Raw genomic sequence first — 24,359 nt, 5'->3', positions numbered from 1 at the left:
CACCTGTGAGGATGTACCACGAAGCTCTGATTATTTCAGAAATGCCTGCTGGTGTTCCCTGCCTTCCTCACACATCTGTTCTCTCCAAGGCCTGCTCTAGAAAGTGCTGCCTGTGCTTCCACTCAGGGGCTTGCTCCTTTACACACATCTCATACACACACACACACACACACACACACACAATGTGCGTGAGAATTTTTCAAACATTGCAGCTGAACACTTCTGACTGAGAAGCATATCCTTCAAAGCCCATGACAGACTACAGTTTTTACACTGTCCTTCCAGTCTGGGATGTTATTCCCTCAGGCCCCATTATGGTTTGGTCTGTCTATCTCAGCAGAAGCCATAGAGAAAAAGATTTTGGTCAAATAGAGAAGAAATTATTTTGGGGATATAGTAGTTTGTAAGTTGGCACCTAGTTGTTCACTACTGCTTTTGAGTAACCGTGGCAGTTGTTCCTTCACAAAGTTCCTTTGACATTGTCATTTGGATGTATTCATTATAAAATGATTTTTTAAAGCCACATGTTTAAAAACAGAAGAAATGTCTATTTTCCAGAGGTCCCAAAGGCCTGTGTCCCACACTGCTCCCCTTTTGGTTGGGAAGCTATGATCAGTACCTTGTCTGTTCATAGGTCCCTAAAGTTTGGACCCGTATTTTGGGTACCAAGATTTGTTTATTTATCAATGATTCTTCCCAAGGAGGTATAAAGAGGGCCTCATCCTCAGACACACCAAAGTTTTGCATACTCACTTGAGTGTCCCCAGGCCGGCTGCCTGTTCTAATCTGAGGTATGGAAATAGGCTTGCTAAGAAAAGCGAGGCAGCTGTGACAGGAGGTAAGGTGCAAGGCACAAAGGCCTGTGTTCAAGTCTCTGCTCCTCTACTCACAAGGTGTTTAATCATTCGGAGCCTGGAGCCTTATTTCCTTATCTGTGAAACAGCTTCCCTTGCTAACCTGCCTGTAGGGTACAAGGAGTGCTGGACTGCCACTGACTCTGAGAAGGCCCTTTGGGAGCTAAGCTTTGGCACTGCCTAGATTCCTTCAGCCTTAACAGGAGGTGGAGCCTCATGTTACAAGGAAGCCTACAGGGAAGTTTGTGTCAAGCAGGGAAGAGGCACTCTTCTTGGAGGCCCCATGAGGTAGCCTGTGTCCCTTGTGCCCAGGCCTGGCTGAAGGATCCTCTCTACCCACGCCCGACCCTCACCCGGACACCCCAGGCTCACCGAGCGCCTCTCCACATTCCCATTTTTCCTGCCATTCTTGCCTGGAGTGACATCCAGTGATCGGTAGCTGGGTGGCTTCTCCTCAGGCCAGTTTGGGGAACGGGAATGGCCATGGTATCTTCGGGAGCCCCTGTCTCTGGGCAGTGCCTCCTTCTCCTCCTCATCAGAGCTCCAGGAACTGAGGCCAGAGGGCATGGGAGGCGAGTAGCTGCGGGGCCGGCGTCTCCTCACCCTCCGGCGGTCCTCCTCCGGGCTGGCCCTGTGGGGTCTCTCCCTGTGGTGGCTCCTGGGAAGATAATGAGTGGGCCGCCAATGTGCTTCACTGGATGAGGGACCATCGCTGAGGCTGTCCGGGTCTGACCAAGCTGCAGGTGACCCATGCCGCCTGGAGTAGTAGTGCCTTCCCCTCCCTGGGTGGTCCAGCTCCCTTCTCCCAGATGCCCAGAATCTTGACCCTGGGTCCTGGAGCTCCTGGTGGAAATCTGAGTAATGACACTGCCTTCTTCCCTCCCTCAGATCCCAGGATCTGGAAGGAACAGAGTTAGGCCACTGCTGGTGTGATGTGTCACTGGTCCTTCTCAAGGGCGGCAGGTCTCTGACCAGTGGAGGCAGGCGGATGACTCTGCGTTCTACAACCTCAGAGCCCAGGGAGGACAGCACGCTGCAGGGGTGGCCAGATCTGGCTTTGAAGTCGGGAGGCAGAGGCTGCGCTGGGTTGAAGTTCCGCAGTTCCTTCTCCAAGTACTCCAGGACACCATTGGCGATGGCAGGGTGAGTGGCGGTTTGAGTCATTGGCATCTGAGGGAGGCTGGATCTTAAGGACAAATCTGAATGGAAATAAAGACAGAACATGCCAAACTCCTGACTCAAACCATGCTCCTCAGATTCAGGACATCACAATATCACATTATTTACCTGACTCCACTCCCTCCCATCTTCAATCATAAAGGGACCCCCAGAGGCCTGATGAAGCCCAGGCTCCTACCCTTGCCCTCTGCCCTCCCCTGCCCAAGGCTCTGGCAAGGTTTACCTCGCTGCAGCAGCGGGTTCATTGCATAAGATGAGACCTGGGAGCTCCTGTCCGAACCCCAGAACAGAGGTTTTTCCATCATCTGAGGACCTATGGCCCGAGCCTGCTTCATGTAGCGGTGGCGGGCCAGGGCTGCAGGGGAAGAAGGAGAAATGCAGACCCTCAGCCAGGCAAGCTGCACCTTCCTCTTCTTGTCTGTCCTAACATTCATGTCATGAAGCCAGCTGCTCTCCTCCAAGTCCACTCCTCAGCTGGCATGACAGCAAACATTAAGGGGGTAACGAACCAACTTGATCTCTGGCAAGGAGCTGGGCATTAACTTCTTTGGATGAGGTTGCAATTCCCATCCTCTAGAAATGCACACTCTTCAAATGTAATTTCCCAGCCTCAAAACCATTTCCTCATCCTACCTGCCTACTCCCAAGCACACCTAAAGTGTGCGGTAGATAACATGGGTACTAGAAATCAATGAAATCTCACACCACGCGCCAGCAAATTCAGAACCCAAAAGTCAGAAATAGAAGGTACAAGTGCAAAGGGTTTAAAGGAAGTGTGAGTGAGGGGCTGGGGATGCATGAGTCTGCCAGGTAGCTCAGGGCTGTCTGCTCACAGTGGAAGGAACAGGGAAGCACACGAGTCTGTAGAGCATTTCTGGCTGGAGCCCCAGCACTGGTGGGTAAGAACCTGTGGGAGATGCTGAAGTGGGGCCCAGGAGACCCTGTCCACTCTTCACCTTAGTAAGCATTGGGGTTTCCTCTAGATAAGGGGAATCTTTAAGGGATGGGAAATGCAGGGAAACAGAAAGGGAAATACCACCCCTTTCAGGGCAAAGAAAACAATGCAAAAAGGAGCACCAGAGGCAAAGAAGCAAGGAGCAAAGGAGCAATGAAGCCTCAGTCCACTCTCCTAGGTGTAGCTGTTCTAAAGCACACAAGCTATAATGCACACAAATTAAAAATAAACACATTTGTTTTTGGTCATGAATTTCTATTTTGAGGCAGTTGTGCCGCATGGCTCCCAAGGTTGCTGCCTATTCACGCATGGAGGAGATGTGCTTGCACATCGTGCTTGTGCTCTGAGCGACAGCCTGATGCTCTCCCACCCTCCTGCCTAGGTTGTCAGGTCCTGTGGACTCCCCTAAAGCAGCAGGTGCTGTCTGAGGTGCCCTGACACAGCATAGGAGTCAGAAGGTAGGCAGTCTAGCTATGTAGTGGAGGTTTGCTAAGGCTAGTAGTGGCCAAGGGGCCATCTAAGGGGTCATTGGTAGCTCCACTGTGAAACAACTTCTAGCACAACAGGAAGTGGTTGCAGCAGAGCCCCCAGAAGTATCCGAGCTCCAGCCCTGAAGGTGAACCACAGCCGAGTTGGGAGGAAATCAGATGCAAACTTACGACAACTTAGCCAGCTGCCACCCCTACATGCCAACTGACAGCACTTGGCCTCCCAGAAGACAAATCCTACTCAGCACTTTGCTCTCCCTAATGGATACTTCTCCCGAGCTCCCTCTACTGGCCACCATGGACACACATTAAACTGCTCAATACATACAGTCATCAGCTAACTAATCTAAGAAATCTCTGAATGTGGGGATCAGCTGCGAAAGTTGGGCCCAACGAGGTTGCCTTTCTAGCCCATGGTCCTCCAGTGATTGGCAGAGCCAGGGTATAAACCTGTATCTGTCTCTTTCTGTCACACCACGACTCTGCAGACTTCTTTATTTCCTGTGATGAGGCCAAAAAACAAATCAGAACAATAACAAACCCACGAAAAATCCTTTGCCAGCAGAACCTCCTTGGTTTATTTCTGTCAAACTCAGCCCCACACCTTTCAAGACATACCTCAGGCTAGTCTCTGTCCCCAAGACCAGAGACATCCAATTCCACTGAGAAGAACCCTGCTGTCTGCTACTTCTTTCATTAAACCTTGGCTTCTTCCACCTGGTACCAAATAGCCAAGTCCTTGGGTCCCCATTCTGGACACTTTCCCTCAGTTACTCTGACATAAGGCAAGAAAATATGCATTTTTAAACCAAGTCTCCGATTCAATATCTGGAGGCAACCTAGAGCTTGCTAGAGCTCCTAATATTTGAGATATGCGCCATTAAATACAGGCTTTAAGAATAAGATGGACTTCAGTTTACACACTGGCATGCACTGGCCATGTGGATTTTAGTGAGTTTACAGAGCCTCAGCCCACTCTTCTAATCTGTACACTAAAGAAAAAATTCACAAGCTTGTTGAGATTAAGAGGTAATATACATGAAATGCCTAATAGAACTCACAGTGATTCTCATTATTATAATAAAACTGGATCTCAAACACATGCATTTAGAGACTAAACCACCAAAGGCATATTAATTTCTATCTCTGAGGGAAAACTCAGGCATATTCTTTAAGACAACCTTTTTATGGCAGAAATGACACTTGACACCTCACCTTAATCCAGAACCACACCTCTTCTCCCTCACATCTGCAATCCTCTGTGTCCACAAACACATAGACCTGGTGTCCTTCAGACTGCAAACTTTCCTTTCCCTTAACAAAAAAACCCTGTCCTTTCCCCTCTTTTAACTTGTGGCCATTCTGTTTTTTCCAAACTATCACCCCTGACTTCATTGGTCAGTCATTTAGCAACATCCTCAGGAGCTTCCTGGAAACCTGTGTCTCTTTAAGCTCTTGGCTTTTAGCTGTAGGGAACCACCACTAGGTGTGTGTTGGCTCCATTCAGACACCCAAGCAGCCCTCTTCCCTGTAGGGCATTCCCTGGTTGATTAGTCTGTTGAATATACATTCCCTCCTCGCCAGTACTAGTTAAACACTGCTGAAATCTCAGGTCTTTCCCTCCCTCTGAACTTTCAGCTGATGATGTCTCTGTTAGGGGCAAGGAACCAGCCCTGCACAGGGAGTCAAGACATGTAAGTCTAGCCCACACCACAAAGATGTAGTATAATTGTGGACAAGTGTCTCTGGGCCCCTCTTCCCTCAGCTGTGGGGGCTGTGGAGGAAGGTGTCATTCTCAGGGTGGTCTGGCTCACATGAAGTGTGTCTCCAGGTTCTCTGGGACAGTGGGCCAGTAACTCACCTCTAGGGGTGAAAGCTACTTCTCTAGTTCTCATGGAAAAAGTGAGACTTAACTTCTAAAAGTGCCATCTGCAAATCCTACTGAAGATCGTTTACCAGGACTATATGGATTATCAACGGCTACTAAAATTTGGTGTCACTTTCCCTGTTGTCCCTCCCAAACCTGTGATAACTCGTGGGAAAGTAGGAGTAGGCTGAAGAGTTGGGCTGTGGTTAGAGAAGCTGCAGTATCACTGGCCTCCTCCTCAAAGCTCCCTAGTACTCTGATTTGTTGAAATTGAGACAGGCTCCTATGAGGTGCCTCCCTTCTACCTGAATCATCCTTTACATTTAACAACTTCCTTTCTGTCTCCAGAGGTCAGACCCCCCTCCCTCCCTCCTCTTCCCTTCCTTGGGCCAGTTCTTTCTTAGCAGGCCTGATGCCATCACACATCAATGACTACCTCTCTTCTTAAGTCTTCATTTTCTTCTCATGCTATTAGCCTTGATTCTTTGCTGACATGTACATTGAGGGCTACCTTGGTCTAAAAGAACCATTAACAACAACAAAAGAAACCTTCCCCCTCCAATCATAATGCTTTTCCTGACCCTTGATGTAATTTCTCTTGTTACCAAACTTCTCAGAACAGTGACTCACTTTGAAAGTGACCTCAGCATCTCAAGTCTAGAGCTCTTTGTGGCATTACCAGTTCTTTTAAATGAACTCCAACCACCTCAGAAAAAAAAAAAAACACTCTCCCCAGAACCTGTTTGTCAGCTCACTGACTGAATGTATTTGTCCCCTGTGCTAGCTTTGTCTCCAATCTTGCTGGATTTCATGTCTCATGGGTCTACAGATTCTAAGAAGGAATCCTGTGAAATTCTTCTCATCTCCCATATCATTATTCCAGTGGTAGAGATTTTCCCATGGCTTCTTCCCCTGCTGCCTTGAACAGTGGGGATTCCATGGCCCAACACTGAGTTCTCTGCTATTTGGCCCTCTTTAAGGAGTTCACATTGTCTCAGCTGATGCCAGGGTCATCTACCCACAGAAGCTAGGGTGATGTCTAGGTGAGACACATGGACACTTGCAAGTCACATGTATGTGCACCGAACCCTATGTTGCCGTTGCCACTGCCACTTAACTGGCTGTGAGACTTCTCTGACCTTCTGGCTCCTCATCTGTTAGAGAGAGATGACATCTGCCTTCTAGGGTTGTTGTGATGATTCAGTGAGGAAATGTATGCAAAGGCCACACACATGATGCTATCCAATAAAAGTTAGTTCTCTTTTCCCGTAAGACAGCAATCTTGGAGCACAGGGCTCAAGCCAGACTCAGACAATTGACCTTCCTAATAAAGATTAGGTTTTTGTTTCTATTATAATGGGCAATTCCTTAATTTCCCTTTTAAGAGTTTCCTTTTAAGTGGACCAAAATAGTAAGAGACGTTGTCTGTGGCTGCTCAGATTAGTCCACATTTTTCTGAATTTCGCAAATTTTCTACAATGTGGTAGCATATCATCAGGAAAAGGAAATTGTTATTTAAAATGGAAACAAAAACTTCCATTTAAAACAACTGATTCTACTCCATCCATTTACTAATAAAGATTTTTATAAAATAATTCATTAATTCTTTGCCTTTGCCACATATTCTTTTGTCAAACTTTTATAATTCTATTTTGAAGGATCAAGTTTTAATCCAAATAAAGATTACATCAGAGCAAGCTGGGTGCAGTGGAGCTTGCCTGTGATCCCAGCACTGGGAAAGCTGAAGTAGGAATAATGCAAGTTCATACTGAGCCAGGGCAACTTAGCAAGAGCCTGTCTCCAAAAAACACAAAAAAGGTTGGTCATGTAGCGCTTCAGTTTAAGAGTCACTGCTTTAATGCCTTTCTACTCTGTTCTTTTCAAGTCTTCTTTAAGAAATGGTAGGAAAATATAATAGAATAAAAATACATATTCTTCTGTAAATGGTCCCTGACACATAGCTCTAAAATCCTTGGACTCTCCAGAGTGATGAGTATCTTCTGCACACTAACAAGATGGCTGGTGGCTGGGGACCTCCTAGGTGGCTTCAGGATGGGGGCTGCCCACAAGAAAGACCAGCATGTGATTACAGGGTGGGTACTTTCAGATAGGCCCATCCCTAACCTACAGGGAGGGGAGAGAGGCTAAAAAAAGTTCATCTGATCACCACTGGCTAATGACTTAATCAGTCACATCTTTCTAGTGAAGTATATATAAAAACTCAAAAGGTCTATGTACAGGGAGCTTCTGGGTAGCTGAGCATTAGAGGTGCTAGAGGTCTTTGCTTTGGAGAAGGCTTGGTAGTGCCATGTCTGTCTCACATAAGTGGCCTCGTGTATCTCTTCATTTGTATTCTTTGTAGACATTTGTATTCATTTGTAGCCTTTGTATTAAGTGAATAAATGTAAGTGAAGTGTTTCTAAGTTCTGGAAGCTGCTTTAAGAGATTAAAGTAATCTGAAGATGGATTTTTAGACACCATCAGTTTATGGCCAGTTGGTCAAAAGCTCAGGTAACAACCCCTTACTTGGGATTGTCATCTTATGTGGGAAGTAGTCTTGTGGCAGTACCATGGGATCTGTTGCTAACTCCAGGGAAATAGTGTCAGGGAGTTAAATTACAGGCTACCCAGTTGGTATCTGATAGCGATGGTATCTGGACACACATCTGGTATCAAAAGTAAGACCCTGTCTCAAAAAAAATTACCCCAAATAGTATTTTTAAAGTAGACTTCTCTCTCACTGTCTTATTCATATTATTCCTCTGGCCATCTCATGTCTAAGAAGGGTTAGTCTTAGTGGTATAGCCCAGGCAAATCAGGATCACTGAGAGAGTGCCATAAGTAGGCAGAGTCATCTGAAGGTGGCTTTGGGCATCCTAGCAGGTGAGTAGGGAGAAATCCTCATACTGCAGCCTCCCATGGGGCTTTCCAGATCTATGGGCACCATTTACAGGCTAGTCCTGGAATTGAACAGAGGAGAACCTGGAAGAGCTCATGGCTTTGTTTTGCACATGATAAACCAATCTGTTTGGAGTACTGAGCACATTAATACCGCCCCACCCCACAGCTGGTCTGTTCCTGCTTCACCTTCCTCGGGGCAGCAGCAGCGGGTAGGGCAGCAGGGGCAGCGGACATAGCAGCAGCAGTACTGTGGGCAGCACTGGCACCAGCATATTCCAATCAGAAGCAGCAGGAGGACAGCTCCCAGGATGATGAAGATCACCGTCAGCCAGTCTGGGGGTTAGGGAAAGAAGCTGAGCAGAGATGAACATTATACGGGGGTGTCTCTGGTTCTAACATTCTTAATCTAACACTGAACAACAGATGAGCAAAAAAATAAAAAAATAAAAAAATAAACAAAAAACCTAAATAAGCAAACCAAAAAACTAAACAAGCAAACAAAAAGTCCTGTTTAGCTTTGATAAAGAAACTCAGTGGTTCACAAATGACAATAATATGGGCTTGCTTTTGGTTTTGTTTTGGGTTGATGTTCCTATACTTGAAAGTGTTATGGTAACATCATAGAAAGTGCTGACAGCACTTACGCAGGACGATGAGCTTGACCTCCTTATCTGGGTCTCCAGACGTGTCCCCAGGAGCCTCAATGGTGCAGTAATACACTCCGTGGTCCCACCACATCACTTCATTAATCACAAGATCTGCTCCTACACAGGAAGGAAGGGGAAAGTGCCAGGGACCAGAGGACAAAGCACAGTTTCTGATCCATGGTAGCTTCAAGGCTTCAGTATCACCCTTTGATGTCCTCAGAAGAACCTTGGTAGGTGAGAGAAAGCTCTCAGTTTCTTCCTCTGAGACCTTCCTCTTTCTTTAAACAGGAGTGTGAGGGTAGACCTTACTCCTCATTGGGTCCCACTACATACTTCATAGGGCTTCTAGACAGATCACTCTCTACTGGTGAAGTGGAGATTACCAGTGATCTTCTAGTGTATCTTTTCCCTTTCTCCTATGATCACAGACTATTTGGCCATACATGCAGCTGCTATGGTTTAAATATTTGTTCACTTCAGAACTCACATTGTAATTCTATTGCCACTGTATCAGTGTTAAGAGGTGAGAGCTTTAAAAGGTGACTTGGTCATGTGGGATCCATACTGAAGGATAGGATTGGTGCTATGATCAAAGGGTGAATCTGGTACCTTACTGATTTCTCTCCTTCTGCTACCTGAAGACACAGAATAAGACCCTTGACAAAGTTCAAACTTCTCAGCCTCCAGAGCAGTGAACAACTGCAGTACATGTATACTTAGTATAATTACCCAGTCTCAGGTATTTTGTTATAGAAGCACAAAACATACTAAAATAGGGCCCTAGAATAAAATCCATACTTCCCATCCTTTCTTACACGAACCAGTGATTCGGTTCTAGCCTATAAAATATAAGAAATGTCATATAATGCTCCCCAGGAACTTTCTTAAAAATAGCTTGTGAACACCACTGCCCTTTCATCTTCTTTCCAGCTCTGTTGCCTGGTGCTATGGTTTAGACAGGTTTTAGCCTATTCCCAAGAGTGCATGTGTTGGAATCTTGGGCCTCAGTGTGGAAATGTAGGAAGAAATGTGGCACAACCTTTTAAAGAAGAGGCTGAGAGCAAATCAGCTAGGCCACTGACAATATTTCCCTGGGAAGACACCACAGTTAATTCCTGAAAGGGTGGGCTGTTATAAGAAAGCAAAACTGGTCCTCCCTGCTCTATGTCTTCCTACTCTTCCATGTGATCTTTCTTGAATATTCTCCTATCATGATGCTATCATCTATGCGGCGATCCCATAAAAGGCCCCTTACTAGAGCCTGAACCAGTGATACGGTCTAATCTTGGGCTTTATTTTTTATTTTTTTACTTATTATTCATTTATTTTTATGTATTTGGTACAGGATCTCACCATGTAGCTTGGACTCATAGTGATCCTCCTGTTTTCAGCCTCCACAGTGCTGGGATTATAGTTGTGTGCCACCAGGCCTGGACTCAGTGGCTGGCTCAGTGCACCTGGGGGCAGGGCTGGCACTGCATGTGGTGCTAGGGATTGAACCCTGGTCCCTGTGCTTGCCTAGGCAGGCACTTAGTACACTGAGCTATCTCACCAAACCTTAATCTTGAACTTTTCGCTTCCAAAATTATGAGCTAAATAAGCCTCTTTCTTTATAAAGACAAACCCTTCAGTAACAGAAAATGGACTACTGTATCTGGCAAGCAAATGTAATAGCTGCCATCTTGGATGAAGAGAAAGATGACATTCTTAAGTCAGGAAGACAGAAGTTGGATTCTTGAGGACTTAATGGAACAGAAACCCCATCTTAGGTCTGGGCTGTATACGCCTCTGGTTCTACACATGAGAGTGAAACAAACTTCTTTATTGCTTAAGTCAAGCTTATTTTGGGGATTTTGCTTACTGATAAGCAAACGTAATCCTAAATGTGAGAGGGGTATGATTATTTGGCTGAATTTCAGATGAGGAAAATAAAGACACAAAGAGACTAAGGAATTAGCCGAATAACATACAGATAATAGTACTCAGTAGAGGTGGCTCCACACCCATCTCTCTGACTCAAAGCTGGTGGCTCTTAAATATCAGGCTCTATTACCTTTTCTAAACTGGGTAGGAAATATCACAGCCTGGACTCTTTACCAGCCTAAGATATACAAATACCCATGGATCTTGAAAGAAAAGGTTGTAGAAGATGAAGTTACATCAGTATGGATGGAATACCAATATTTTAAATAGTAAATCATACCCAAGAAAATTTAAGTCCTATGAGTCCTAAATGTTTTGATACCTAATTAAGGTAATAAATGGTTAACATGCACTCCAGTTTAACAAATTAGACAAATATTTACTCAAGACCTTTTGGAGGTTCAGCATTATGTCAGACACTGTGGGAACACTGAAGAGAAATAAGATTTTCTCTATTCTAGAAGCATTTAATAGCCAGTCTCAGGCAACAGAACCCCTCCACATCCAAAAGGTATGGCTGTACCTGCTCTTAGCCTCAGAAAGTACAGGAGGACATCTTCAAATTCCTAAAGACCTTAGCCAGACAGGCTTGTTCTTGCTTGGTTAATGGTCATATCTGTAATTCTTTTTTAAAAATTTCAATTATTTATTGATTCCTAAAAATTTCATTCCCGTTAATATGGACCAACATAAAAAAAAAAAATATGGACCAACATGTAATAACTCCTGTTGTTGAAATATTCTATAGGTAAGTAAAACCAGCTATTACACATTTACATGAAATAGATTAGATATGGATTCTAGAACCATTAGCCATGACATACAGTATCATCAGTATTTTTTAAATGATCAAGAAACACTTAAGGGTAAAATTCAAGGAATAAATATAAGCTACAAGGCCTAAGCTAATGAGAGGCAATTTACACTGAAGAAGTTCACTAATAACATACAACAAAAGAATTTACTCTTAGTTTTTAAGTTTTAAGGCTATCACTGTACAAAACTTAACTAGTCATAATATGTTTAAATTCCTCATAACAAGTGTAAGCAGTCCATGAGAAATAGTGCCCAGTTTGTTTTGTATATAGTGAGTCTTCTACTCACAGATGCTAACTAGAAGTGGTGTGGACACGGGCTAGCAGAGAATCCTTGGGCATGTGCTATACTTCTAAGTGGAAGTGGATCGGTACAATACAGCCACATCTTTGGAAATGCCCTGTTCTGGGGAACTCAAATCTTCTAGAGAGGAATCTTAACTGCCGACCACCGTGAAACTCATCAGGTCATGTCTGCTAGAAGTCCCTTCTTCCTTGTGGTTTTGACATTTATATCATGTGCTCTTCTAGGTTATAACTGGAAGAAAACTGAGCAACATCTTCAAGTTTATTCCACTTGATTGACAGAAGCAATTTTGGCAATGACTGGGAAATTCTCTCTGCAATCTTGTCACAAAGTCCAAATAAGATCCATTTCATTGTCACACAGCTGAGACAAGGGATACCTGTCCAAGATTTCCTTCAATACAGGAAGAAATGTTTTTCCACCTCGACTTGATACATTAGCACTCTCACTGCTTGCAATTTCAGCTGCCTTTTCAATAATCTTATCGAAGGGAGGGTAATTAACAAGGTTGCTTTTTATTCTCTGGACATTTAATACACAAAGCGGTTGCATTTTCAGTATATGGATTTATTTGAACAGTTCCCATTGGATTTAACATTTCTTCAAGTCTATCAGGAAACGAAGATCAGCTGTGTAATGTTATGCCTCCAGACCTCAACTGTCCTGTAAAGTAAAAAACCATGGTATTCACCCATGCTACAGGATAATTCACTTTTCCAATGGTCTGATATTTAGAGGGATTAATAGCTTTGGTTGATTTCTTTGTTTTTGCTTTATCCAGAACTGCATAAACAGCAAAACACAATCGAGCCATTCTTGGTATTAATATCAAATTCCAGTGTTTTGTTCCAAATATGATCACTTTTTCCCCTGATATCTCAGAGCTTACGATGGTTTTACGCAGGAGTTCAGCGCCATGAAAAAGACCAGCCTTGACATGAACTTTTACAGTTTCTTCTGTGTTAAGTTTATTTCCCTTAACCAGAATAATTTGGAAAGGCTTGTTATTGTCCCAAATATGATTAATAATCCATATTTTCTTTAGTGGTAAGAGAAGAGGAAAGTTAGATGAATTCCAATTAATGGTCGCTTCGATGGCAATCATTTCCTGCTCATGCATCTTCCTGACCTTGCAGCACTCCACAAGTACAACATGGGGCAGGCCCTACTCACAATACTGTTCCGGATGCTCAACTTTCCTCCATAAATCTTATCTTGTAAGTTTTCAAGGCTGGGTGGATCATGCTTCGGTGGGTATGTCTGCTTCAGCCAGTCAATCCATAATGAGGCCACAAGTGACTGAATCTTTTCCTCACTGAATTTGCACATTTTTCTTCGAAATTCATGCACTTCAGGATCCTTTAAGGCATCAAAGTCATGGAGCCCCTTTCCTATAAGGACTCCAATTTTTAAATCCAATTTTTCTCCTGGATCACAACTTTGGGTCACTAACTCAAGAACTGTTTGATACAAGAAATGGTAGCTTCCCGAGGTACCTCCAACTGGATATAAACCCCAGTGGGCAAAAGGCAGCCCACAGGTATGGAGCCATCCCAAGCTACCTGTGAATGCACTGTCCAGATCTCAAGGATGCCTGCCATAGCAGCAGGCATTATGAGGCTGAAGCACATTCATAACCACACGGCCCTCAAAACGACAGCATCTATTTCAGTCTTTTAGAAACAGAAGATGATTTTTTAAAAGTGAGGTTTTCATGGAAGCTGTTTTCAGTTTAGGATATACTACCTGGAGCTCCGCCACCGCCGCCACCGCCGCCGCTGCGGGTTCCTCCGGGGCAGGCAGTCAGCATCCAGGCCTGCGACGGCCAGCGACGGCGCCCCCACGCCTGCTTCTCTCAGCCCTTCCCGCTTGTCTGCACAGCTCTACCCCGCCCGCCCACCACCCACCTCCCTGGCCCGCGGAGCACGCCCGACAGCCCCCCCCCCACCGCTGTGCCCACGCCTGTGTGCGCCTGTAATTCTTTATTCTCTCTTTGTCACGTTATTGAGGAAATGAAACAAAAACATGAAGTCACGCAACACTGGAGCACATTCTGACTTCTGTTTCCTTCTCTTTTACGTCAATCCCTACAAACTTTTTCCAATCTATCATTTTCCAAACCCCCCATCTTTCCCGCGAACATGAACACACTCACCCCAGACTGGAAAGAATGATGAAAGAGCTTTGGGCAAAGATCTTCCCAAAGCTTGATGGGCACTGTGAACCTGCATAATGTCCGCGTAAGAAGGGTATTCAGGTACGTTAATGGTTTAGATGATCCAACAACTGATTTGACCGAGTCATCTTTTTTTGTTGTTGTTGTGACTGCTTGTTTTCCACCAGTTATCTTAAATCATAAAAACACAGGCCTGGAGTATCAGAGAGTCAGGGCTCCAGGAAGTCACAACAAGCCCAGAGGTAGAAATAAAATCCAAAGGGAAATTACCACTTCCTTATAGGAGTGAGAAAGAGGCAGGGTTTGACCCAAAGGGAGTAGAGGGGTACAGGGAGTGGAAGGCGCTGTTTAGAATCAGATAAAAACAGAAGAGCAGAGGTCTCATCTCTGGGTTTGTTCATTCTTCAAAAATCATAAACGAGACTTACTAATGATAGAGGGCTTAAGCTTTGGGGTCAGATAAGAGCTAATTCTCCTGGCTCTGGAGAAACTACAGCCACCTTGAATCTTTGCACTTGGAAACTGAAACAGATATTCCCTAGGGAGAAGGGTTCAAGGGCTAGCCTAAGAAAATCTGAGGATAGGTGTAAAAGGATCCAATTTAAGTGTAACAGAGTTGGAAGCAATAAGCCAACTGGCTAAGTGATCTACCTTTAATTGGCCACGGAGTAGAATACTCACTGATTTCCTAACATTGGGACTGTGGGACCCGTGAGTGGCTAGCTGGGTGCTCGCTCCTATGTTTTTCTTTTAGATTTTTTAAAAATATTTCAATCTCGCTGAAATAAAATTTCAACACTGTGACAATGACTTATTGCAGTAACGCTGGATTATGGGTTAGCAGTGAGAGGAATGAAATCATCCACCTCCAAGTTTACGAACTGATAACTGATGATCACCGCGTCCTCACTGCTTGCTGAGTGATTTTTGACACAGTATCTTGCCCAGTCCTCCGTTCTCTATGATGTGGGTATTGGCCCAAGTCCTACCATACAGACACTGCCTGCACTGTGCGCTTCAGTGTAGGGAAGCAGATCCTCATTTCTCAGATGAGGAAAGAAAAACCAGGGAAGATGACTGCTCTGGCTCTGATGCCCGAGCTGGTGAGCAGAAGGCCTGGGATTCTCACACAAGACTCTTGATACCAGCCCAGTGCTCCTCCTTCTCTCAGTGAAGACAGTGGCCTAAAGTGTTCACCTGCTCGCAAGCCCAGTATTTCCTTTGTATAAAGTAAAAGAAGTGTCCAGGTGGAGACCCAGGGACCTGATTGGATCTTGATAGCAACTTATGGACAGGATCCAAAAAACAAATCCATACCTCACTTTAAATTTTTTTTTCTTCTTTTATTTACTTATTTGATACAGGGTCTCACTATGCAGCTCAGACTCCTAGTGATCCTCCTGTCTCAGAATCCCCAGTGCTGGGATTATAGGTGTGTACCACTACACCTGGTCCCATTGGCTTGCACAATGTGCCTGGGTTCAGGGGCCAGAACAGCATGCGGTACTGGAGATTGAACCCAAGTCTTTCACTTGCCAGGCAGGTGCTTCAGCCACTGAGTTATCTCCCCAACCCCTAAACCTCACTTTGAATCTTAAGAAAGCCGAGGAACCCACCCAGACCTTTAGCCTGCAGAACATCCTCTGATCCACACAGCAAGTTCTAGGGAAGTAATTTCAGACAGCACAGCACATTCTAAGAATCTAGCACTTTTCTCAAACAATGACAGTGCCCCAGTAGATCAGAAGAGAATGGGAAATCCCGTGCTGACTCAGCCTGCCAGGCCTGTATCTGTCTGTACCTCCTCCACCTTGATTTCCCCCGCCACCTCCCCCTCTACTCACGGTTCTGGATGGTGATCTTGCGCTGTCGGTAATCCACCCCCAACACCGGCTCATTCTGCCCCCTCCGCTGGGCCACGATGCGCACTTCCCTCTGGTTATCATTGCAATCATTGGAGGGGTCTTGGCCCAGAGATAATGCTGCCTGGTATGCTGAGGAGAGAAGCCACACTGAGTCCAAAGAAGCCCCCAACTGATGCCTGGCAAGCCCAGGTGATGACAGAAACCCCACTTTCAGAAACAAGGCTCCAGAGCCCCTAAGAGGCCATCATTTGCAAGTCTTGGCTGATTCCTCCATTTCACCTCTTACAGCCTCTGATCTCACAATGCTCCTTCACCTGTCCTTACAGCAAAGATGGGAGAGCTGCCAAATCCAGCAGTGGCTAGTGCCTACTCTAATCTCTCCTCCCTTCCCACTTAGCCCAGGCACTTTAAGAGTAACCCCCAGGAAATGATGTCTTTGGGGAGTCTTTTGGGGAAAATTTCAGGAACAGTGAGTAGCTCAGAAAATTAGATATTTTGATTCTATTCAAATCCTCATGAAGACCCTAGCCCCAGGATGCAGATGGTAAAGTGGGCACCTTGGGCTCCCTCTGTCTCATCACAGGCCATGCACTTCTTCTAGGCAGTGATGATGAACTTTTTAGGGACTGAGTGTCCCAATTGCAACCCCAACCCTACTTATGCATCACAAAGTGCCAACACTGCAAGTAAACCTGAACACAGAGGTTTTGGTTCATAAAATACAACTGTTATATACTGGTCTTGCTGCGGGGATGACTTGGCTCATGTGTAGTCAGAGAGGGCTCTGTGCATGCCATAGGTTTGCCACCACTGCTTGAAAGTGCCTGCTTCTATTCTCAAAATTTCTAAAAGTTTGTCTCCCGCTGACTATGGGTTTCTGACTTCCTTTGCTTCTAGAAAGAGGGCAGAAATGAGCAGCTCTGGAAGAGCTCTGGATGCAGGTGGTTGTTACTCAGAGGCAGGGCCTGTCTGAGCAGCAATGAGATGCCCAACTGCAAAGGGGCTGCTGGGGATAGAGCATGCTTTGACATTCAGAGTACTCATCCATGGAAGGACCATCCCCAGGAAGGGAATGTGGCCATAACAGGGTTTCACCAGTGACACTTTGATCTTGCATCCTGAGAAGGCTGAGGTGTCTTGTTGCATGAATGCAGTGGGGTGATGGGCAGAGCCACATCATGGCATTGGCATAAACCTGGAATGGACAAGGTGGCAGGACTTGCTCTACCTTTTATAGAACAGTTAAGCTACCTTAAATATTTTTTTAGAATAAGGAAGATGTTTTGAAAATAAAATAGTATCTGACCTTGAGAAAGTTATATTGTCAGCTTTGGTTCAGCTTATCTATAAACTGAAGGCTCTGTATCTCTGTTGCTCCTCACTACGAAGGTTTGTGATCTTAAATAATTCCTAGCCCCAATGATGGTACATCACAGAGATACCTGGGCCCTGCACAGAACATGAACGGAGAGGGAACTCACAGGCAGAGAAGTAGTCGAAGATGGGGTCCTTGCAGAAGGACTTGAAGCGCCATGTCACCACCACGTCCTGGAGCTGGGCAGAGGTGGTATAGTCACATTTGAGGGTAACAGAGGCAAACAGGGTGACATAGCGTTCTGTGTCCTGGACTGTCACCAGCAATGTCAGGCATCCTGCAAGTAAGAATTGAGGATGGTGTTGAAGGAGACCTACTTCCTCTCATATAGTGTAAGAAAGCAATACAAATGGGCAAAACATCCTGTCTTGTCTTCCTTCCTGCCCAACTGGATGGAAGCACACAGGTAGGGTCTGAACTCTCCCTGAGCAGGGCACCCGTGGAGATGGCCCGTCACACCCTGGCACAGCACAGGAGAGGAGGAGAAAGCAAAACTCCCAAGAGCTCACAGTCACCAGCAGTGATAGCACATCCAGCAACAAGAGCTGCCCCAGAATGATCTTGGTATGTATTTTTTCCACATCACTTCTCTTCCTGAAGGGGTTCCCCATTTCTCTAAAGTTCAAATATCACCCCTAGGCCTCTGAAGACTCTCAAGTCTGGCTCCTTCCTCCTTCTGATAGCTCATCTTTCTCCACACCCCACTCTCACTGAAGGCTGCAGCCTCTGGACTTGGTGCCCGTGCTGGGCTGATTCTTTCCTCCTGCTCCCCACCAGAGCAGCTCACTCAGCCTGGAGTCCTCCTCCGAATCCCCCACTAGCCCTCCAGTCCTCTGCATTCCCAGTCCTTCCAATGCGCCTCTGTGGTAGCCTCACCTTCTCCACCAGCTTGCTGACTGTGAGGATGGAAGACAGGCTTTCCTGTTCCTGAGGGTACTGTGCCCTACACTCAGGCAGCTCTTTTCTGCTTCCTGCCTGCTCAAGCGAGGCTCTCAGATAGTACCTGCATTGGTCTCCAACTCACTGTTCAGACACTCACCTTATGCTATGCCTGTCACACACATGACATTGCAGTGTTATTAAATAGATGAAGGATCAAGAACACACCATCCAGTGGAAATTTGGCAGTACAGGCAGTAAACACAGGCATAGTGCAAATCCAGCAAGAATGATTAGGGGTGATAAGATATATCAACAAAGATGTGAGGGAATTAAAAGCTTTTCTTTTAAAAAAAATATTCCATTTCAGGGCCAGCCTGATAGCTCAGTGGACTACAGTGCCTGCTTAGGCAGGTTCAGGGACCCTGGTTCAATCCCTGGTGTGCAGTGCCGGCTCTACCCCTGGGGTGCACTGAGACTTCAACTGAGACTGGGTGTGGTGGCACTTGGGAGGCTGAAAGCAGGAGGATCAGTACAAGTCCGATCTGTGCAGTGAGACCCTGTACTAAATACATTAAAAAAAAATTCCACTTCAAGACCCTCTGATTCTCTAGGCATTTTGAAAACTCTGGGTCTGCCTTGAAAGGAGCCAAATGGCCCAGAAGCATCAGGTGGGACAGTCAAGGGTCCATGAGTAATCAGAATTTTCAGTTTCCCCGGTTAGTATGGTTTCCAGGCCAACTTAGACATGGGTCCTCTGGTGGGAGGCACAGTATGAAACAGTAGTACTCAGATTGGACCATGCAGCACCAGGACTTGTGACTGTTCAGATCTCTGGCCCTACGTCTGGAGTTTCTAGTTCAGCAGGACTTCGATGAGGCCCAAGAACCTACATTTCTGGCAATTGTCCAGGAGATGCCAATGCTACTGCTCTGAGGACCACACTTTAAAGATTATGGGTACAAATAAGATGGAGTACTATTAAGCCATAAAAGGATAAATTTGAGTCATTTGTAGGAAAATGGGCTTATCTTGAGAGTGTAAAGTTAAGTGAAATAAATCAGACATGGAAAGTTAACTATCACATGGTTTCCCTTATTTGAGAAACTCAAAATAGGTATTTTTTTGTGGGTGCAGGAACCAAACTCAGGACCTCATGCTCGTCAGGCAGGCAGTGTGCCACTGAGCTACAGAAACTCAAAATACAAATAATTTAAAGAGCAAAATAAAAGAGAGATGGGCCAGCCAGAGAGCTCAGTGGACTAAAGCACTTGCTTAGGCAAAGTGCAGTGGCCAGGGTTCAATCCCTGGTGTGCAGTGCCAGCCCTGCCCCGAGGCATGCTGAGACCTCCACTGAGACTGGGTGTGGTAGTGCGTGCCTATAATCCCAGCGCTTGGGAGGCTGAAAACAGGGGAATCACTATGAGTCTGATCTATGTAGTAAGACCCTGTAGACCTTAAGACCCTGTCCTAAATCCATAAAAAAAAACGAAAGAGAGATGATAAGAAACAGGGAGCTATACTTTGTAGAGATAGAAAGAGGATCTGAGAAGGGGAGAGGGGAAAGGAAAGCAAAAATGATGAAGATAGAATAGGTATTTTGCTAACTTCCCATGACGACTGTAATTAGTATGTATTACAAACAAAAAATAATAATCAAAATGACAATGGAAATCAAAATAAATTTCCACTTTCTCTACAAAAAATTAAAAAATAAAAAACAATACAACGAATAACTCTTGTAGACTTTGGATTCAGATACACCTGGGTTCACATCAAAGCCAGTCTGTCTTTCACTCAGACACTGGACAAGCTGTTTCCTGTCTCTGAGTTTGTGTTTTCTCAGCTGTGAATGGAGATAGGGATAGCACAGGCTGCACTTCCCTACTCTGAAAATCCCAAATCTGAAAGGGCTGTAAGATCTAAAAACTTTCTGAGTTCTTATGTGATGCTCCAACAATTTCTAATTTTAAATCAGTTCAGACATATTTTCATGTTAGAAAAGTTCAGCTGGCAAGGTCTATGTAAATATTCCAAAATTCAAAAATCTCAATCCCAGCAACACTCAGAATTTCAGAGTGGGATTCTCAATCCATACTAACCCCATCAGACCCTTGTGGGAATGTAAAAAGCTAATCTACCTCTGATGCATGGCACAGTGCCTGGAACCTACGCTGTTGTGTGGTCTTATAATCTGTTGGTTTTTTTTTTTTTTTCCTTAATATGAGAGCCAAGAAAAAAGGAATTCAAGCTGGGGTTCTTCTTAGCAGAGTGAGTTCTCAGACATGACCACTTTTTGAGTCTTCTCCTAACAAAACAGGTAGGCATGCTTATTTTGGTGGTTAGAGTCCACTGTTCTAGATGCCATCTCCCCTTCCGGTAGTAGTCCTCTGAAGCTTAGGATGGGCACCTTCACCTAGTTTTCTCAAACCCATGGAGAGAAAACTGAATGGTACTTGGGACAGGTTCTGGTTGGCAGAAATGACCTCACTGGTCTCTAGAACTGAGTTGTGATGCAAAAGCCCTGTGACAGATGTGATAGAGAAAGGCCATAGTAGGCCAGGAGGGATGTGTGTAGGAAAGACTGCACGGAAGGAGATTTAAGGTAGACCCTAGAGCTAAGGTAGGATTAAGATTATACATGAGAAATAGGGAGAACTCATTTCAGGAAGAAGCAAAAAGGAATGAGCAAAGGTCAACTATCAAGGGAACTGCAGAAAACCAATCTAGCTGGTGTCTCTGGTTGTGACATAGACAGAAGGCAAATAAGGAGAGGCTGGTGGTGGTGAGTGGAAGATGAGCCATAGATTTCAATCCAATATGTGCTTCTAGTTCATGGATAATTACTGAAAGCTTTGCTGCAGAACAGCAATAGAGTAAAAGGGATGATTTTTAGGGAGCTGGATGATTTCCTTATTCTGCTGTGAATGAGAAAAGGACATCATTTTCGGAATCAGGCTTCAGGAGTTTGTAGGGAGGAGATAGTCGCTATCTGTTCCAGCTGTAGGAATCTCAGAGATCAGGCCAATCAGGAGAGGCCATGACCAGCAGTTCAAGCCTTGCATGGATTATTTCACAATCTGGCTATTTTATTCTTGTTCCTCCTCTCTCACCACCTCTTTGCAGGGTTGCTTTTTTTTTTTTTTTCCCCATAAATGACCCGAAATAGACCTCAGAGCTTCTACCCATCACAGCTTTAACTGAATAGTAGAAACAGCTACAGATAAGATTTTGACGGTGAATACAGTGCCATTGTCAACACTTGCTTATTTTGTTCAGCAACACACAGGGACTAAAACAGAAAAAAAAACAAAACTGATTTGTATCTAAACAAAACCTTATGTTCACATACCACCACCTTCAAATACGTTCTTTTATATATTAAATATGATCCTGGAAGGAGTCAAGCTATGCCCACTTCGTATACAATTTGTCTGAGACTTGGAATAATGAAGAAGCTTGTCTGTAGTTATTCTTAGTTTCCATGCAGGTCATAGTCAGTATTTTGTCCCTGCACAGAGTTCTTGGTGCTCTGCATAGCAATTTCTTAAGTAATAGAAGGTAACTGTTGTTCATAAGTTTGACAATAGTTGGAGTTTGGGGGCAGACTATGCAAGCAATAATTAAAATATTATTGGCAGCAGTCATTAATGGTGATTAATGACTTACATTTCTTCAGTTGTTTGGAGGGTAATTTAATTAGTATCAGTTTATTAAAAAACTAGTCAACATTACTTCTATAGAGGAGCATTTGGGAAGGGGGAGTTGCTAAGGGTCAGGAAAGGGCATCTTGGTGGAGCAAAAGTTGCTCTAGAGTGCTGTATCTTTGAAGATTGCTAAATGTGACCCCTTTGTGGAAGGAGAATGGGGACAAGGGTGATCATCTTGATTACAAACACATGCTCAGCTCCCATGAATGCCCTTATTATTGTTAAGCCATGTGTGGAGAGCAACTCACCTTTCCTGACGTCAGTGCTGGCTCTGTTGCTAGAGTATTCCTTGATCCTCTCTGCTATTTCATCCCCAGCATGGATTTTAAAGCTTAAAACAAGCCAATTCTCCACATATTCTGAACACACCGAGTTCACAATTTAAGGGGTCCACCGACCCCATAGCATCCTGCACAGATCTTACACCTTCACTTTACACACACACACACACACACACACACACACACACACACAGGGACAGTGAGGGAGAGTCCCAAGCACTAAAAACCCAACTACTTCTGCTGCCCTCAGCATCTACTATGTGTCAGGTGACATACACTCTTTATCTATCATTCATCTCTCACACTCCCTCCCGCTAGAGTGGATATGAACTCTACATACCTATGTGGATGAAAGTCCAGGAGGTTTAATACAAGCTCCTATGTGCTCAACAACGTATACCTAACCCAAATAGTATCAGTGTTGGGTCTTGCTGACACCAAAACATAATTTTCCCCAGGCTGACAAACTTTATCTATAGAAGTGTAAGCTATTCCTCCAACTCTCAAAAAAGCAGTAGGAGTCTCCAGATTGGGAGGGTGAGAAGCGAAGTTGCAAGTAGCCCATATCACAGACAAGCACCTCCCATTTTTCTTTTTCTTTGGCCTCTACCCAGCTTGTGCAACCAACCACTTTAGATAGCCACAGCACTCAGTGGGTACGGTTTTGAAGAAGAGACCAATACCCAGAAGAATCTGGGATGAAAACTATGAGCAGGCTCAAAGGAGAAACAACCTGATAATAGACATCTTGGTTTCATCTTTGCATTTTCAAACTTAACACCAAAAGTTACTAAATTATTGAGTTCTCTTCAACCTATAGTATTTCCTTCTCATCAATTCACTGTCACATAAAACCCTAGCTGTCTTTCTCATTTTTTCCTATTAAAAACTTTACATGTGGAGCCGGGGAGATGGCTCAGTAGAATAAGCGCTTGCCTGGCAAGCACAAGGGCCTGAGTTCAATCCCAGGTTCCAAAAAAACAAACAAACAAAAAAAATAAAAATAAAAACTTTACATGTGGAGCCTGAATTCTACCTTTTATTGTCTTTATATTCTACTTTTATATTTTATATTTACTCGGCATCCTAAGTTATGTAACTAAGTTATTTCTAAGCTTTAGTTTCTGGTCATGTGAAAAATTGGGATGACAGCAATTTCTGCCTTGTAGGGTTATGGTGAAGATAAACGTGTCCCACTTAGCAAAGATCCTGGCACATAGGCAGATGTTGAATAAACATTAGCCCTCACATATATCACTTGCACTTATCTTGTCTAACTTGGGAGACTGAGATCCATTAAGGCTGACATAGAAAAAAAATCATTTAAAAAGAATTAAAATTATACAAATGTAAACTACCATGACCGTCTTCTCTTTGCAAAATGAATTAATGGGTTAGAAACTTTGTAGCTTTGTACTCCAGAAAATTCATTCATAGTTTGCCTCTGTGAAAGAGAAAGGGAAGGAGACCTGTCACTAAGGGTAGAAAGGAAACTTCAGATGAGGTATTAGAGGGCACTGGAAGGAGGGGAGTAAAGGGGATTCTCTATTTCCCTCCCTGGGGTGCTTTCCAAGACTATACTGCCATGCTGAGTGGGGACTATCATCCTTCACTAAAGCAGAAGGAAAATACACTAACGAAGGCGGAAAATTTTGTCAACTAAATGCCATATATTTCCAAATATGCATACAGCTTTGCACATGTTTTTAGTTGAGCATCTCATGTAATATCAGATGGGACAAGATATCACAGTATTAGAAGATATCACCTACGCAGCATAGAGATACAGAAACAAAACAAAATAAGCATTTTAAACAATCAAGAACTATTTTGGGTGGACTAGAAAGTGTTCTTAATGAAAGAGGGTGTGCTGTATATTGGACATGGGCACTCCTAAAAGACCATGGGTAAAGGCTCGGTACTCAGCAAAGGATACTATTGAGAGGTGGCTTCAGGCATCAGGGGGTGTGAGAGCAAAGGGCACTGTGGAATACTGGTTTCCTACTCTCTGTCTTTACTTCCAAGCCACCCTTGGGAAGATGCCTTTTTCTACCATGCTTGCCTGCCACTACAGTCCCCAAAGCAATTGGCCCAACCAACCATGGACTGCATTCTCTAAAACTGTGAGCCAAGATAA

The 24,359-nt window shown here is 44.5% G+C and overlaps 1 protein-coding gene across 7 annotated transcripts in view; it reads right to left on the bottom strand.

Annotated features, from left to right (window-relative positions):
• The window catches only part of Ildr1 (immunoglobulin like domain containing receptor 1), a 34,786-nt gene that overhangs the window by 5,508 nt on the left and 4,919 nt on the right, over nucleotides 1–24,359 (bottom strand). For 2 of the 7 annotated variants that reach the window (XM_023702263.1, XM_023702262.1), the window contains exons 2-7: nucleotides 17,459–17,629; nucleotides 15,957–16,106; nucleotides 8,889–9,008; nucleotides 8,431–8,577; nucleotides 2,257–2,388; nucleotides 1,227–2,053 (exon numbers count right to left, since the gene is read on the bottom strand). In XM_023702263.1, coding sequence (XP_023558031.1) covers nucleotides 1,227–2,053; nucleotides 2,257–2,388; nucleotides 8,431–8,577; nucleotides 8,889–9,008; nucleotides 15,957–16,106; nucleotides 17,459–17,629 — 1,547 coding nt within the window. The remainder of the gene's footprint in view (nucleotides 1–1,226; nucleotides 2,054–2,256; nucleotides 2,389–8,430; nucleotides 8,578–8,888; nucleotides 9,009–15,956; nucleotides 16,107–17,458; nucleotides 17,630–24,359) is intronic. The other 5 variants (XM_023702264.1, XM_023702265.1, XM_023702267.1 and 2 more) reach the window with 5 other exon arrangements.

This window comes from Octodon degus, unplaced genomic scaffold (assembly GCF_000260255.1).
Source record: "Octodon degus isolate 3935 unplaced genomic scaffold, OctDeg1.0 scaffold00147, whole genome shotgun sequence".
In the NCBI taxonomy this organism is placed as follows: Eukaryota; Metazoa; Chordata; class Mammalia; order Rodentia; family Octodontidae; genus Octodon; species Octodon degus.
The sequence above is the reverse complement of the archived record's forward strand: the minus strand, read 5'-3'. Positions and strand labels throughout refer to the sequence as shown.